An 18,029-nucleotide genomic window follows, 5' to 3' on the forward strand; every position below is an offset into this window, starting at 1 on the left:
ATTTTTTTTTCAGTCCCTTCGTACCACAGACAGCGTGACTTATCGAGTTTTGGATGAAAAATCGATTTCGAGATTTCAGACAAAATAGACAAGTATACCTACTTACTTATGTCGACAAATAGGTAAATGTCTAAGATACACTCATTCGAAGCCCTCAAAAAGGAACTGAAGAAAGTCTACCTCGCCTTACATCTAATGAGTTGAAGCCCTCAGAACACTTGACCTACTTATGTTTTGATCACATTGGATTCAAGTGTAGGGTGGTATAACATGTTGATATCTTTAGGATTTCGTACATGTCTTCTGTAAATGGTATTATAGATAGATATTTCATGTATAATTTACATTTTTATATCTTTGGTCATTTCATCACAAGCACGATGTACTTTGAGGTGAATCCTCCTCGTCTCAAAATAAAAACAAGAAAAACACGCCTCTTGACATCTTGACAGTAAATTTGAACTTTTTTTAGATATCAGTAACTAAACTAAAACAAGTAGGTACACCTTAAAGAAATTGACATTGATGTTATTATTAGTGGATGTCGCAGTATTACTGAACGAGTCTGTGTGTCTGAGAAAAAGAGAGAGTGGGAGGGGGTTATATTTTAGTGGATGTGCCAAAAGAACGAAAGCCAGAGGGTGAAACATAGAAAAGGATAGAGAGGGGGTATTATATATTCTAACTTTCCGCTTCTTTTACTTGCTACGGAAAATTTCAAAAATATTAAATAGTAATGAACTTTTTTCAATTTTTATTAGGGGTGGAACATTTAATTCGACTGGTTCTTAGTAACCTACAAGTAAAGCGTTGTTCAGAATAAACAGAGGGTGAAACATAGAAAAGGATAGAGAGGGGGTATTATATTTCTAACTTTTCTCGCTTCTTTTACTTGCTACGGAAAATTTCAAAAATATTAAAAAGGAATGAACTTTTTTCAATTTTTATTAGGGGTGGAACATTTAATTCGACTGGTTCTTAGTAACCTACAAGTAAAGCGTTGTTCAGAATAAGGCACTGAACAAACTACCCTGTATTTTGTTTTCCTTTTCAGAAGAGATTAGTGCCATACAAGTGAAATGTAGCTTTTGGGATTTCTCCCCGTAAATTTTCGAGTTTCTCGTCTTACAGGTTTCTAGGGAAAGCTCTTCTAAAATGGTCATCTTTTGCATATTACAAGGATAAAAAAGCAGGCATTGCATTTAAATGTGCGAATTAGCCACTCTCCTCTCCCACCCTCTTTATACCACAACAAGCCTTGTGGCGGGGCGGTCCCTTGAATATCAATACTTTGTGTTATTTCTATTAGTCATCCATGTACACTTGTACAGGCGTTTTTCTTGCCAGTATTTTATAATAGATGACCATGTAAATGAAAAATCCCATTTGTTTGTTCCAGAGACACAAATAGACTAGAAGTAGAATATGCCAAAAATACCAGGATTGAAAAAGAAGAGAAAGGGAAAAAAGAATAAACATAAGGAGGAAGAAGAATTTGATGCAGAAGAACTAGCAAAATATCGTAGAGAACATCAAGCCAAAGAAGAAGAGGCTGGTGCCGAAGCATCTTCCGAAGGGAAAAGTGACGAATGGCAGAAGTTCAAAGCTCTCACAGCAGGTGTTGATTCTATACTAAAGAAAACTCATGACGATCTTGAACAACTAAAGCAAACAAGTTATTTCCAAAGAAAACCTCCTGGTCCATCTGAATACGGATCAGAGACATCCAAAGGAAATACCAAAGAACAAGCTTGGACTGAATTTGAAGAAGGACAAGAATCTACATTAGACGAAGCAGCAGGTACAGATAAACCAGCTCCAAGACTAGAGGATCTTCCACTCAAGTTTGAAGAATATGACGATGATGAAGAATTTGAAGAAGGACAAGAACCTACATTAGACGAAGCAGCAGGTACAGATAAACCAGCTCCAAGACTAGAGGATCTTCCACTCAAGTTTGAAGAATATGACGATGATGAAGAGGAGGAAGATAGTGAAGTAGATGAAGATATATTCGATACAGCATTTGTTGATCTCGTCACCACTGAAGATCTACACTTAGCTTACATACCTGACAGTCCTATTGAAAAGGACGACGGTCCTGATCCATTCGATACTTCTATTGTAGATAAGGTTATCAAGCCTGAAAGTGAGAAGGAAAGAAAAAGGAAACTCATTAGTTTAGGTTGTGCTGTAGATGTGTTAGCAGGAAAAGTTGACAAACCTGTATCTCCACTTCCAGAGCATCATGAGTCAACTCCTAGGAGGAGACCTAAACCAGTAGACTTACTATTGGGAAGTTTTGATGAACAAAGCCCAAGAGCTGCTGAACTAGAAAACGTTTCTAATACTTTAGAAGAGCCAGTTAAAACATTACTAGATGAAGATAATGAAAATTTACCTGATTCGCCAGTAGACGTTGCAGATACTCTATCTATTCTACAGAAAATCAACGAAACCGTACAAGCAGCCCAACTTCCACAGGTTGAAAAGAAAGCGACCCCTATTTTAGAAAAATTTGGAATTGATGAATTAATCGATGGTGAAACCGACGAATTTGCTGCGCTTGCTACAGAATCTCTGGCAAAATCTCCATTGAAAGCGCACAATAATTAGATGAATTAATCGATGGTGAAACCGACGAATTTGCTGCGCTTGCCACAGAATCTCTGGCAAAATCTCCATTGAAAGCGCACAATAATTTTGAAGGTATCAAACCTCAGAGACCTCCACCACCTTCAGTATTAAATATACAAAACGATTTAGGTGATCCAGAGGATCCTTTTGATACCTCGTTTGCTGAAAAAGTTTTACCTGGTAAATGTGAGTTGAAGTTAATAGAAAACGAAATTTTAGGTAAAGACGAATCAGAGTTGATTCAAAGTGAAAGAGTTAAATTTGACGGGAAAACTATTAAATATTCGGGAATCACTATTGAAATCAACAATTCAATTAATTCAAAAGAAGAAAATGCTGAAGACACTTCAAATTTAAAGAAAGATTTACTGGGTGGAAGTACAACTGATTTGTCTCACATTGGTTTTACGCCCATTGAACCTACAACTGATAAGACCCCCGAAGAAATAGTGTTTTCTAGTGACGATCCATTTGATACTTCTATTGTTCATAGCCTGACAGCTCCAGGCAAAGCAGAATTGAAATTATTAGAACAAGACCTACTCAGTGAGACTAAAACAAACGAGATCAAGACTGAAGAAAAAGTCGCCCACAGGCCTGATCAGTTGATAGGCACAAAAAAGCATTCTATTCCTAAAGTTGTAGCTTTCATTGAGCCACCAGGAGTTAACGGCACAGAGGAAAATTCCAGAAAACCAGTAACTCCTTACTATCCTGGAAAATCATTCGAATCAGAAAGTCTAGACTTTTTAACTGCGGAAGAAGATATTGGCGTCAAACTCCATACTCCTGTAGCACCTATCAAGATTGAAGATGAAATAGAAGCTCTTGATCCTTTCGACACATCAATTGCAAATAATATACAACCTAGCTCAACAGAACTTAAATTGATTGAGAATGAATTGATGAGCGCTGAGGCCATTGAAGTATCTGATCCATTTGAAACCTTGATCCTTTCGACACATCAATTGCAAACAATATACAACCTAGCTCAACAGAACTTAAATTGATTGAGAATGAATTGATGAGCGCTGAGGCCATTGAAGTATCTGATCCATTTGAAATTACTGATTTAAAATAAATTAATAACCATGGCATTTAACGCACCCAAGAACCCCTTCCTCTTCACTGAGGAAGAGTTGCGAGATGAGCCAGCTGAGGCTAATAACATTAACCCTTTCTTGATCAATGAATCAGATTTAGGAGATACCCATGTGACCTCCGAGAATCCGTTCTTCAACTTTTCAAATCTTCCAAGCACAACAAATGCTAATCAAGCAAGTACAAATCCTTTTGCGTTCATAGTTGAACCTGACGAAGTACCAGATCAGACGAATACAAACAATTTCCTTTTCGATGATCCAATCCCTGATCAACCATCACATGACGCAACTGCTGATTTATTAGGGACTTTTGAGCCCATTATTCAACAGGATGACTTGATGGATATAGGTAATATCAAATCATTCAATACAATTAGAAAAGTGCTTTTCCAACCAACCGTGTCATAAAGCCTCCCTACTCATCAGAGTAGAAAGGTATAACTGGCCTAGCCATACATTATTTTAGTTAACTTGCGCCTGAGCAAATAATATTTACTAGGATGTAGATACCTACTTGCAACCTACGTACATACCTACTTAACCCTTCATTGTTGAAGAACGTCTTTGGTTTAAGGAATAATCCTAGAGTTGGTAGAAATCATTTAAATAGCTACTAATCATGTCATTTTACTAGAAATAAGTACCTATATCGTGAGTGGTACTTCAAGGTAAGCATCCATGTGTCTGCGGTAGGGGAAATTTTCTGTCTTCTCCTGGATTTGAACCTGGTACCTCCGGATTAAGAGTGAATGCTGTTGACCGCAGAGTCTTTGAGGTGGGTTGTCATTAGTTGCTACTTATTTATCTATTCATAGAAGAGAAATTGAGAGGTTTACCATGAATAGTCTTGGGCGTTAAATCTCTCTATTACCTAATTTTAAAAATGATTAGGTGCATTAAGTTGACTTAATGGTCTTAATGTTTGATGCCAACAAACTATAAAGGGATGTTAGCTACCTATTAGGGGAAAACAAAAACAAAGTGACTGAGGTGTAAACAAACTTTTTACCAACATCTTCAAAGGGAAAAACCTCAAGAAAGGGAAAAAAGAAAAACTTCCAGACATTAAAAATGAAAAGGTTAAAATAAAGGGGGCGAACGAGGTGGAAAGTGTAGGAGAGCCCAAAACTCTTGCGTCACAGTCACGAATAATCAATACGAAATGTGATGAGAACTTCAAGAGGGAAACGAAATCCGTCGAAATTTTCCGAAAGTGAGGGGAAAGAAGAACGATCCTCGCCTCTATTCTACTATCAATGAAAATTTTCTTGTGAACAAGAGTGAAAAGAATTGGAAATCAAATTTAGAAGGTTTTCCTTTTTTTTTCGTGAGAATATTTCATTTAGGATTAAAACAATCTCAAAGTGATATTTTTAAACGTTTGTTTTAGTCATATCAAACTACTAGTGCTTTGTTTTATAATCTTCGCCATTATCCTGATGCCTCCAGCAAAGTAAGTACAAAGTATTGACTTCTTTTTTTAAGATTCATAGCTACATTATCTATTTGACCAAATGAGAAAATTTGGGGACCTCTTAGTTTGTTGTCTGGTGTTAATGAAAGTGATGCAATTGTAATTCTTGGCTGTTTTTCTTCTTTTATTCCTCTCTGATTGCTGAAAAACTCAGCAAAATCCATCCGACGTCATTCAAGTATACCTACCTACGTGTTTCAAGTAAGTTACGAACAAAAATTGGTACCTACCTATAATTAATACAAATAACTAGAGGGCTATTGAATAGCATAATTAAAAACAAGAACAACGCTCAAGTATAACTGAAATACGAGCTTTTATCAAGTGAAAATTACGTTCCATAAGAAGGACTTTCTTCTTAAACGCTAGCACGTCAAGTCTGGCTGGATTTAAACTTGCATCGCGAGTGTTAATTTTGCTGGATAATTGTCATTGAAAATAAGCCCATATCCGTCTTCTTAAAGATTTTTTTTTCAGTCCCTTCGTACCACAGACAGCGTGACTTATCGAGTTTTGGATGAAAAATCGATTTCGAGATTTCAGACAAAATAGACAAGTATACCTACTTACTTATGTCGACAAATAGGTAAATGTCTAAGATACACTCATTCGAAGCCCTCAAAAAGGAACTGAAGAAAGTCTACATCTAATGAGTTGAAGCCCTCAGAACACTTGACCTACTTATGTTTTGATCACATTGGATTCAAGTGTAGGGTGGTATAACATGTTGATATCTTTAGGATTTCGTACATGTCTTCTGTAAATGGTATTATAGATAGATATTTCATGTATAATTTACATTTTTATATCTTTGGTCATTTCATCACAAGCACGATGTACTTTGAGGTGAATCCTCCTCGTCTCAAAATAAAAACAAGAAAAACACGCCTCTTGACATCTTGACAGTAAATTTGAACTTTTTTTAGATATCAGTAACTAAACTAAAACAAGTAGGTACACCTTAAAGAAATTGACATTGATGTTATTATTAGTGGATGTCGCAGTATTACTGAACGAGTCTGTGTGTCTGAGAAAAAGAGAGAGTGGGAGGGGGTTATATTTTAGTGGATGTGCCAAAAGAACGAAAGCCAGAGGGTGAGAAGTACCAGATCAGACGAATACAAACAATTTCCTTTTCGATGAGCCAATCCCTGATCAACCATCACATGACGCAACTGCTGATTTACTAGGGACTTTTGAGCCCATTATTCAACAGGATGACTTGATGGATAACAAACAAGATCAGACGCCCCGTAGACCACCACCACCTCGTCCTGTTATTCCGCCATCAAAAGAAACCAAAGATTTGATTTTAACAGTGACGGGGCACATGGAGGCAACATCTTCACACTTAGACAGATGTCATGCGGCTAGAACACCAAGTCCAACACCCATGAGGGATATTCATTCACCAAGCCCTACTCCTGATGTTCAACATCAAAATTTAATGGGCGACGAAGACATCACTCCAATTTTCCCTCAAACTGTATCAGAACCCAACCACGTGAAAAGTGTCACCAGAAATTTGATGGATGATTTAGAAAACTCACCGAGTATTCCAACTGAGCCTCCTAAATTACCACCAACTATTCCAGCTGAACCACCAAAACTACCCCCGAGTGTTCCAAGTGAGCCACCTAAACTACCCCCAAGTATTCCAAGTGAGCCACCTAAAATACCACCCAGTATTCCCACGGAACCACCTAAAATACCACCACAGAGACCACCAGTTCCTCCGATACCAGAACCTAAGGTTGCACCATCTGTTCCTGCAAGACCTGCACCACCGAAGATACTTGATAACAAAGAGCCACCCATCATACCACGAGATTCGTCAGATTTGACATACAATACGTCAACACCATCTTCAAGAAAGGCATCCATTACTAATCCTGAGGCTCCTAGGAAATATTCAAAGGAGAATGTGATTGACAACGATGTTTTAATCCAAAACGCCATCAACTCAAGAAAATCATCGCAAGATGTGGTAACGTCGAGGAAATCTTCTCAGGATATTCAGCGTATTACATCAGCATCTCAGTCAAGGAAAGCATCGAATGAAGTAGCACCAGATGTTTTTAGTCAGCAAATCACGTCAACAAATATCATAGAGAACTATACAACAGATAGTTCGCCTTTCATTGAAGACCATGCTACAGCTGTGAATCATGAAGCTACAGCCGAACCTATCCAACACACTGCTGATCAATTCATGAATCTGTTTGGTACTTCCATTGGCAAAAATGAGCCGGAGACAGCGTTCATGAATCAGGATGACACATTTGGAATACAGCCAGCTGCTACAGACTTTCCAGAACAAACTATCTCGCAGGACACACTGTTCTCGCAACCACCTACGGAACCACAGAAGGAAAATGTGTTTGCACAGAATGATGACCTGTTTGATGCTTTCTCTGCTAAATTTGAAAGCGTCAAAATCAACGAGGAGAAATCTTCCGCATTTGATCCGTTTGGTGGTACATCAGCCTTTGGTGATGCTGGAACTCTCTCATCTGAACAACCAAGTAAGTTGATAAAATTTATATGGTTTTATTAAAACCAGGTACTATGTATTAGCAGTATTGGGAAAATTACTTATACCTACTTTGTAAGTGACTTCAGCCTTGAAGGCCGGTAAAAGTCAGCCATAAGTAATATAAAAATAGGATTTTACACTGTTGCATTAACTACTTATATTACACAATACTCGTACATACTAGAAACTAGTGGACTTACGAGTATTTCATGATTTAATTTCTTTCAGGCGACGTTGAAGGATTTGGAACTGATGACGGTTTTGATGCGTTCTTAGCCATGGGACCTCCACCTACACCACAATGTACCCCCACTCCAACGCCAGCAAAACAAAGGAAAACGTCTGCAGATTCCGACGAAGACAGCGATTTCAACGTATTTATAAGGTAGGTAACAGTTAACACAGTTGGCCAAGTTAGAAAGCTTGTTTGATGAATAGACGCATCAAAGATCCATGAAAAGCATTCTCAGGTTTCAAGACAAATTCGTAAGGAGATGAAAGATACTATTGATCCTTTACTCCGATTCTGTTTATTGTTGCCTTTCAACCATTACCTACTTGGAAAACTGGAATTTGGACATTTACGCATTCATTATTCCAAGATTCAGAACCACAGTAGAACTGTTTGGCTCGCTTAAACCCAGTCTAAATAGGGCCATCCAATATTCTCAATCTTTCCCTGTTCCAGGCCTCAAAATTTCGAGAACAACCTACAACCCAACACCGCGCTTGTACCACCATCTTTGGCGCCTCCACCAAAGAGTCCTGCTGTTCCTGCATCACAGGATAGCAGTCCGAGGTTCAACCCGTTCGATAAGGGTGACGTTTTTGCTGCACCGAAGGAGAATATTTTCACACGTAAGTTCTGCAACTGAAATTTGTCAAACATTATCTGCGATTTAGGGACTGGAGTAGACAGAATCATCATCATTATAATCGTCATCGTTCTGGTTGTTAACCAGGTCGATTCACGAGACCTCTCCAAAAACTCTCGACAAAGTATAGGATCCCAATCACCACTTTCTTAGTTATGTCGGCTCTGACAGAACTTTCTGTTGAGAGAAAAGTGCCTATAATAGTATGATGCAACACTATCACACTCATACCTTTAGTGGGGGAGTATGCTAAAAGTTCGAAAAAAAGTTTCTAAATATGTATTTTGTTCCACGAGTCATATTTTTACGTCGTCTTGGCGTCGTTTCAAATTCTCGACGTATGCGAGCTTCATGATAAAGTAAAACTTTTGATGTACAGGGTATAATGACAAGACCTCGGGCAAAATTCCACATATAACTTTGCACTCAACATTTCGGACCTTGCAATAGTTATGACGTAATATAAAGGTGTGTCCAAACATTGTCGACCGGCCGTCGATCGACGAGATGAATCTTTGTTATTGAGGCAGTGTAGACGGTTCAGTCGACATCTATCGACGGCCGGTCGACTATGTGTGGACACACATTTACAGAGGAAAACATTGCATGAGTGGCTATTAACGCGTTGACGTCATTTTAACGTTAAAACATTAATTTGCAAATGCACAAAGTAGATTTTAGAAACAGGCTCCAAGTCTGTTCATATGAAATCTCGATCCTTTCTCCCATTTGATCTTCCAGAACCTGATGAACTGAATCTGACAATGCAGAGAACGGATTCTCAGGAAACTCCTCCCACACCTCTGTTCGATGAAGACGTTTCTCAGCCCCTGGAAGATTTCCCGAGAATCAAATACGACGGGCCTGGATGGGAAATGCATCTGCGACAGCCGAACAAGAAGAAAATCACAGGACAGAGGTAAGTCACGTGGCAAGAGGAGAAAAGACCCAATTGTATGTCTAATCGTGGAAGAGAATATTTTGTGGGAGAAGAAAAGCAGGTTGTAAATAAGAGAGAGTGGTTTCAGTATGTCAAGGACGGGGGTTTCAGAGCTTTTTTTCAGAATAGAATATACCCTGTTTATACTGCAAGAATGAGACTGAAAAGTCCCTTTACTCCCAAAGTCCAAACAAGGTCTTATGTATTTTTTTTATAGCAAGGGTCAGAGCCCTGTTTATTTACAAGAATAAGAAATAAACAGAGCTTGTGAACATCATGGTCAAAATAACTTCTGACCTACGAACGATGGGTGACATGAAGATAAATACGAGTATCTCTTTGCTCTTTTGCAGATTCTGGAAGAAAGTATTCGTCAAAATTGTATATCACGGAGAGAAACCTGTTGTGCATCTCTACAACAAAGCTGATGACAAAGACCCATTCCAAGAACTTCCCTTAGAACCTTGCTATTCTGTCTCTGAGATTGGTAAGTGACTTTCCTAATCTAATTTGAACTGGCAGTCGCCAATACTTTCAAAGGCTTGGGGCAATCTTTAATTGAACGAATATTATGCAACTGTAAAAACTTGCAAGACCTTGTGTAAAATCTGGAGATATACCTTCGTTTCCATGACCAGCCAGGTTTGACTCGCTAGTGATGGAACTTTGGCCTTTTAAATGGCAATAGAGAATTTATAGTACCAGATCCTTACAATACTTTTATACGGATGACTTCAAATTGACCAACCACAAATCTCCTCTCATGTTTTCCAGGAGCACAACAGTACGACAACTTCGGCAAAATCTTCACCGTGAAGCTCCAGTTTATATTTTACAAGGAGAGGCCCGGAGTAAGGCCAGGCCAAGTGACAAAAGCTGAGAGGATCACGAACAAGTTGAGTCAGTTTGCTGCGTATGCCATACAGGGTGACTATCAGGGCGTGAAGGAATTCGGTAGCGATCTGAGAAAACTGGGTCTTCCTGTAGAACATGCACCTCAGGTAAGATAGAGATCGATTCTATGGTTCTGGACACAGGAAAATACGGGGACCAGCAACAATTCCAATGGTTTTTTTTAGGAATTCTAACCAGAAGAGAGCCAAAAAGACAGACGAAGACTGAAATACTAAGATATCCATGAAAAGAGATAATGTAGGTATTGGGTGTAGACTGGTATTACCTAATTGGTTATTGGTTACACTAAAATTACCCAAGAGAAGATTGCCTATACAGAAATCTACGACCATTTTCCAAATAATAGTTTGCTGGAGAAAAATAAAGTGAATCAACAATGTTCAGGAGCAAGCTCAAATTAATTTCTTTCTTTTTCAGACATCTCAACTCTTCAAGATCGGATCTCACAGTATGATAGTTTAAGGGAGGCATTTCACGTCATTTAATTGGTTTGACACAGATATATTTTTGTTCTTAATGAGCCCTTTGTATGTTGATGAAGGTGCCTTTGCAACGTACATTTGCGTTAACGAAGCATCCTATGTAAGTGAGACCTTAATTAGAGATTTAGAGGGTCACACTTTGTACAGTGTTAGTAAGTTAGTTAAAATAATAAATGGGACTGTCAGAAAAAAAGTTATTCAGCTCTTTCTCCAAGATCCATGCATTCTAAAATTCCCAAATTCATCCCATGTATCCTAAATTTCCTAAAACAACTGTATCCTACCATTCCTATGCTTCGTACATTTTGCATTTTTGTTATAGTATTGTTATTTAAATTTTACTCTTTTTTATCAACTCTATTTAAGACAATAATCATTATTTTATTTTAAACATGCTTTCAGTCGTATTTTAGGCGGTAATTTGGCAACTACTACAAAAAGACAAAAACATCTTTGAATATTTCATTCTAAACAATTACCTAATAATTAGTTATTTAAGTTATAAGCATATATTGTTTGACTACATAACCCGTTTTTTCTTTTAATTTCAATTTAGAAAATATTGATTTAAGTTTAAAAAACTTTTAGTTTATTCTGTCAAACTAGGGCAGGTAGTCCCATTACAGTTCTGTAATATACAAATATTTACGTAATTTAATGTTTAACCATGAGTGAATATACCTACTGTAGTAAACTATTGTTTTCTAAAAAAGTAAAACATAGGAAATTGTTTTACCCATTGGGTTTTATTAGAGATTACGTTATATCATATGTTATAAATATTATGATTCCATTACCTATATTGTTATTTGATTTTAGGTTGACTAAGCACATATTATAAATAAGCATATATTTTTAAGTTAAAGCTGAACCCAGCGCCTCTACAAGATATCCCGAGTTTGTTTTCACATTTATGTTTTTTTAAGGATCTCTATTCATGAGGTGCATAGCGTTATAGAGAAGGAGTGCAAACGTCAAGAGCTCAGAGCCGTCCGGCCTATATTAAAATATAAAGCTACCGGGGTAATTTCATCTTTATTTTCCTCCACCTAGCTTTTTTTCTTTGGATTCCCGGTAAGATATGAAATCGGATCAAAAATTCTACAAACCTTTCTAAGCTTCTTGACAAAAGATCTTGAAAAATAGGAACAACTACGAACTTTTATAGGTAATAGTAAAATTGATTGGGGAGGTGTCTTTTTTAAATTAAAATAGCAAAACTTCAAAATTATATGTAGCTCATTTTCCTTCAAAAGCCCTATAAAATTAGTACTAGAACATTGTTGAAATTGTTATACGTACTTCAGTACACATAGAATCCTTAAAATTGGAAAAAAACATACGATATCAATTTTTTCAACACATTTAAGTACAGTTATTGTTAAGCAATTCAATTAATTTTGTTTGGAATTCATTATATTTATTATTAAAGTAAAAAAAAGGTTATATCGAAACATATTATTAATTTGTGCTATGAAAATTCATATCACAATTTTAGTGGTCATCAAAGCATTACAAAGTCTTTCCATGTTTTTAAAGTAGCTTCTAAATTGTCCGCAAAAGACTGAAATTTATTATTAAAGTAAAAAAAAGGTTATATCGAAACATATTATTAATTTGTGCTATGAAATTTCATATCACAATTTTAGTGGTCATCAAAGCATTACAAAGTCTTTCCATGTTTTTAAAGTAGCTTCTAAATTGTCCGCAAAAGACTGAGTGCACTCTAAAATCCAAAAAGGAGGATAAAGGAAATGAGGAAATAGTTACTGGATCAAAGAAGAGGTTTTCACTGAAGACTTTGTATTTTACTGTCCGTTTGTTCGGCGATAACTGTCGAAGGGTTGGTTGGTCCGATTTTGGTGAAATTTGGTACACGTTCAACAATTGAAGTAATTTGATGGTTAGTTCTTGAACCCTATTGGTATTTCGAAGACCCCATAGTTACGGGTCCATTTTCCGAGAGTTTTACAGTTCACTACTATTTATTGTCTTGAACAAGAATCAAACCCTAATATGATGACCACTAGGTTACGGAGGCTGATAAGTGTTATATTATGAAAATGCTTATTTATATTTAAAATATACCTACTTATGTAATACATTCATACAAAATAAATAGCCATTTATCATTATGATTTAGATTTCAATGACAATGTTTTCATTTCTATGTTGTTGTGTTAATTAAAAAAAGTTCCTTACCTCAACAATTTTATCATTAAATTTAGTTTGTTGGGTCCCCGTTCCAACAAAAACTTCGCACTTAGTATTTTCGACATCAAAATACTGCGAAGTACAAATTTGTTTTTAGGAACGAGAGACTTTTTGGTGATATTTCTAGGCGAGGCTTAACCACTGAAGTACCGTATCAAGACTTTGTAATACATACTCGTACAGTAACATACATCATTGCAGTTGGGTTTCAAAAAGTACTAAATAAAGCTAATCGTTTTTTCAAATTAATATAGTTATTCTGTAAAACATTTTATTGTTATTATTTTAATAAGACTCAAACAATGTATAAATTATAAAACACAACTATCCTAACATAAGTAAACTAGGTATACTTAAATGCTATGTATTATTTTTCAGTGTATTTTCATCTATCCAAAGTTAAAATATATTTTTTTCTTTCAAACATCAATATAAATACACTTTATAAGTTAAAATACAGGAACCGACCATAGTAACAAAATCACAAATGCAAAGTTTGTATTTTCGTCTTTTTTATGGAACTTTTAGCATACTTTGATAGGGATGTTTTTTTAGGAATTCTAACCAGAAGAGAGCCAAAAAGACAGACGAAGACTGAAATACCAAGATATCCATGAAAAGAGATAATGTAGGTATTGGGTGTAGACTGGTATTACCTAATTGGTTATTGGTTTCACTAAAATTACCCAAGAGAAGATTGCCTAGACAGAAATCTACGACCATTTTCCAAATAATAGTTTGCTGGAGAAAAGTAAAGTGAATCAACAATGTTCAGGAGCAAGCTCAAATTAATTTCTTTCTTTTTCAGACATCTCAACTCTTCAAGATCGGATCTCACAGTTACGAAGCCATGAAGCAATTCACCGTGTGCATCGAGGAAGCGTTGTTCAAACTTCCGGTGCACAGGGACCGAGCTTTGACTTACAAAATGGAGGAAGTACAAATTACCACTGTAGATGAGATTTACGTCGAGCAGAATGAGACTGGATCAATTCTGAAACAAATTGCACGAGTGCGACTGTTTTTCTTAGGATTCTTGTCTGGTATGCTTTATGGAGATATTTTTTTTTACTGTTGATGAGTTGAATTTTCTTTAATGGGATCATATGCCCCATACTGACAGTCTAAATAAAATACTATAACAATAAAATTGGTATGTTGACAATAAAGATGTTCCTTTGCTTCAAATGTGTCAAGGAAACAAAACGTCAAAAAAGGTGTTTTTGATAAGATGTCAACAGAAATGTCCGATAAGTCCAATTATTCCTGAAATTTCAAAATCAAACCTGACAAATTAAAAAATGGAAGGAATCATTTCTGAAACCAACTTCACCAACAACTTGATTACCTATTTTCTCCCACAGGAATGCCAGATATCGAGTTGGGAGTTAACGACCTGGTTCGCCAAGGCAAAGAAGTTGTGGGCAGACACGATATCATCCCAGTGGTTACAGAGGAATGGATCAGGCTGGAAGGCGTTGAGTTCCATTCCTGTGTGCAACAGGACGAGTATGAAAAAGGTCGAACCATCAAGTAAGTCTGAAAATCAAGTATAAACAGCCTGGATTAGAAGAAAATGGATGACAAAAATTCTGACTTTACATTAATCATAGAAACAAAAAGTCTGTTAAAAAATTCGAGATTAAAATATTGCAGTTCCATCCGAAAATAGTACTTATTTTCAACATTGTCTTGGTCAATTCAGTTTCTAATGGGATTCATCCAAGTATTCTACGTATAGTTACAAAGGTTTGGGATTTTAATTTTATCATTTTAATGACAGGGCATAAAAGTCGGGTTATTTCGAGACATCCGAAAATAGTACTTATTTTTAACATTGTCTTGGTCAATTCAGTTTCTAATGGGATTTATCCAAGTATTCTACGTATAGTTACAAAGGTTTGGGATTTTAATTTTATCATTTTAATGACAGGGCATAAAAGTCGGGTTATTTCGAGATGAAGATATAAGGATCAATGATGCCTGGGTTAATCCAGGGTTAAACTCAATCCCGAGATAATCGATGTATCTCCGTCTTTGATTAATTCATTACCCACCTCTTTATTGAATGATTGAATTTTGTTTTCCAGATTCAAGCCACCGGACGCTTGTTACATTGAACTGATGAGATTCAGAGTAAGGCCTCCCAGGAACAGAGAACTTCCCTTGCAACTGAAAGCTGTCATGTGTGTCACTGGAAACAAGGTAAGAGTGTTAGGCATATTTGCGAAAATAGTGAAATATTTCTGTCAATAGGTTTGATAGGCTTCTGTATTCACGCAAACAGAAACTTTGAAAGGAGCTAATGTGATGGAACTCTTGATGTTGCGATAGGATTTGAAAGTACCCTTTGCAACTGCAACAAGGTCTTAAATTATCATCCTATGGTTTGACTTTCCTGTCGCTCATAATTTTATGGGTCATCCAATATACTGAAAATTAAATGGCTAATGTGATGGAGCTCTTGATGTTGCGATAGGATTTGAAAGTACCCTTTGCAACAAGGTCTTAAATTATCATCCTATGGTTTGACTTTCCTGTCGCTCATAATTTTATGGGTCATCCAATATACTGAAAATTAAATTCATATTTCTTGGGAAATTTATATGCAATCCATCAAAACATTCGCGTTTCTTTCAGGTCGAACTCCGAGCGGACATTTTGGTTCCCGGGTTCGTCAGTAGAAAGTTGGGCCAGATCCCTTGTGAGGACATCATGGTTCGGTTCCCTATTCCCGAATGCTGGATCTATTTGTTCCGGGTCGAAAAACATTTCAGATATGGCTCTGTCAAATCTGCACATCGGAGGTAAGGAAGGAGTTTGTAGAATTGAATTTGTAGAGCTGAAACATCTAGATTTAGGGGTTGGATGGAAGAGAATGCCCTAGGCATTAATCCCGCCCCTGAGTTAGAATTTTTTCAATATTTTTTTTTTTATTTTTCTTTCTTTATTCAATTTTCTTTTTCATTTGTTAATTTATCAGTTTGTTATTTCTTGTACCTCTTTGTAAATATTGTAAAGTTCTAATAAAGAGTTATATAATAATAATAATAATAATAGATTTCAATTGTGATGGACATGCGAAAAAATTGCTCCGCAGTAGGTAATTAGAATAGAATAGAATATACCTTGTTTATCCTGCCAGAATGAGACTGAAAAGTCCCTTTACTCCCGCAGTCTAAACAAAGGTCTTATATATTTCATAGGTAAAGTTTACAAATAAGTATATAAACCTTGCTTAACTTAAAAAAAAAGGTAAGAGTTCTTTACCAGGATTTCTAAAAAGTAGAAACTAGAAAGGTATGGTAAATAAACTCTTATCGTACGAGTATGTATTTGAAAAACAGATTGCTGACACAAGGGACCTACCTCATTCTGACAGTATAACGAAGATTTCTTTCTATTTTCCAGGACCGGCAAAGTGAAAGGCATAGAACGGTTTCTGGGCGCTGTAGATAACTTGGAGCCTCAGCTCATGGAAGTCACATCTGGACAGTCCAAATATGAACATCAACATCGGTCTATCGTTTGGCGAATGCCTCGTCTACCCAAGGAAGGACAAGGTAATGCAATCGGGGAGTTTAAGGATCCGTTTCTTTGATCCGGAATTTTCTGTAGGACGAACAAATTCAAATAAAATCTGAACGAAACATTTAAAAATAATAATATTAAAATGTACGTACCGTAATAATGAGCTCAGTGCCATTGACCTGAGCTATGGACGTGAAATTTAGATGACATACTTGTCGATTTCTATGAAATATGTACATCCGAGTTATATGATTTGAAAAATTAAAGATTTATTGTATTATTTGTGACCAACGAATTTTCTTCAATGATAAAAGTCTTCAACTGTGAATTCTTCAATTATTTAGAATTTTTTGACAAAGTTTGCAAATTCTTTGACAGAATTTGCATTTTTTTGGACAAAGTTTACAAATTGACACGGTTCAAACGGATCTCGTTCTGATTTCCCATCCTCAGGTTCTTACACGACTCACAACCTGGTGTGTCGCATGGCTCTTACATCGTACGATCAAATCCCAGACGATCTGCACACAATATGCCAGTATGCCTACGTAGAGTTTACCATGCCCGCGACACAAGTATCGCATACGACAGTGCGGTCTGTGTCCATCAGTAATTCGGACAGCGATGTACCACCAGAGAAATATGTGCGGCATTTAGCCAGACACGAATACAGGTAATTATACACTTCTTGACTAGTATAATACGCAAATAGGTGTTCCTACCTGGGAACCATTAAAAAAGCACACACCCCTAAGCGTCCCGTTTCCACTAGGTTGTTTCATAAAAGCATGCACATTAAGCATGTTTTCAACTCGAGTCGGAAGCAAGCTTTTATGAAACTACCTATAGTCGAAACGGAGACGAAACGTGATCGGGACGTATAAGCGAATATACGGGCAGCTCAAAGCAAATAGTATTTTTCACGCTTTGCACTTGACCATTTGATTTGAAAACACGGCAACTACAAATTATAATGTTTAAGCAAGGATTTTAATTTGTTGTGTGATCACCTCATAACTTTTGCGAAAAGTTTGGCAACCTAAACTTTGGGTAGTTCGTCAGTAACTTTTGTTGTTTCTCTCTATGAAATTTGGTTTTTATGAAATTAAATTGAAATTTTAATCGTATTTCACAATTACAGGGTGGGCATTGAACACACACAAGGAGAAGGTCCCGGGGACTACATTGCGGCTACGATTAAGTCTACGCCCCCACCCATTATGGAGACCCCAATACCTCAAGCCGACTCCGATAGCGATTCATCAAGCTAAAAGATATCCGTGTTCATTTTGTAACGAGTTCCAATAAAAAGTTAAAATATA

At 36.6% G+C, this 18,029-nt stretch overlaps 2 protein-coding genes across 2 annotated transcripts; both read left to right on the forward strand.

Moving 5' to 3' along the window:
- The first annotated feature begins 1,397 nt into the window (after positions 1-1,397).
- Positions 1,398-3,751, forward strand: LOC103511044 (protein stoned-A-like). The gene is made up of 4 exons (XM_026824927.1): positions 1,398-1,762; positions 1,874-2,590; positions 2,680-3,567; positions 3,687-3,751. The coding sequence occupies exons 1-4, from the start codon at positions 1,426-1,428 to the stop codon at positions 3,716-3,718; spliced, it is 1,974 nt and encodes a 657-aa protein (XP_026680728.1). The 5' UTR covers positions 1,398-1,425; the 3' UTR covers positions 3,719-3,751.
- Positions 3,700-18,012, forward strand: LOC103511042 (protein stoned-B). Its single transcript, XM_026824926.1, has 14 exons — positions 3,700-4,014; positions 6,375-7,739; positions 7,979-8,135; positions 8,439-8,608; positions 9,367-9,544; positions 9,919-10,052; positions 10,340-10,566; positions 13,985-14,219; positions 14,541-14,709; positions 15,267-15,381; positions 15,817-15,983; positions 16,588-16,739; positions 17,161-17,380; positions 17,849-18,012. The coding sequence occupies exons 1-14, from the start codon at positions 3,729-3,731 to the stop codon at positions 17,976-17,978; spliced, it is 3,705 nt and encodes a 1,234-aa protein (XP_026680727.1). The 5' UTR covers positions 3,700-3,728; the 3' UTR covers positions 17,979-18,012.
- The last annotated feature ends 17 nt before the right edge of the window (positions 18,013-18,029 follow it).

Source organism: Diaphorina citri, unplaced genomic scaffold, assembly GCF_000475195.1.
Source record: "Diaphorina citri unplaced genomic scaffold, Diaci psyllid genome assembly version 1.1 scaffold668, whole genome shotgun sequence".
NCBI classification, from domain to species: Eukaryota; Metazoa; Arthropoda; class Insecta; order Hemiptera; family Psyllidae; genus Diaphorina; species Diaphorina citri.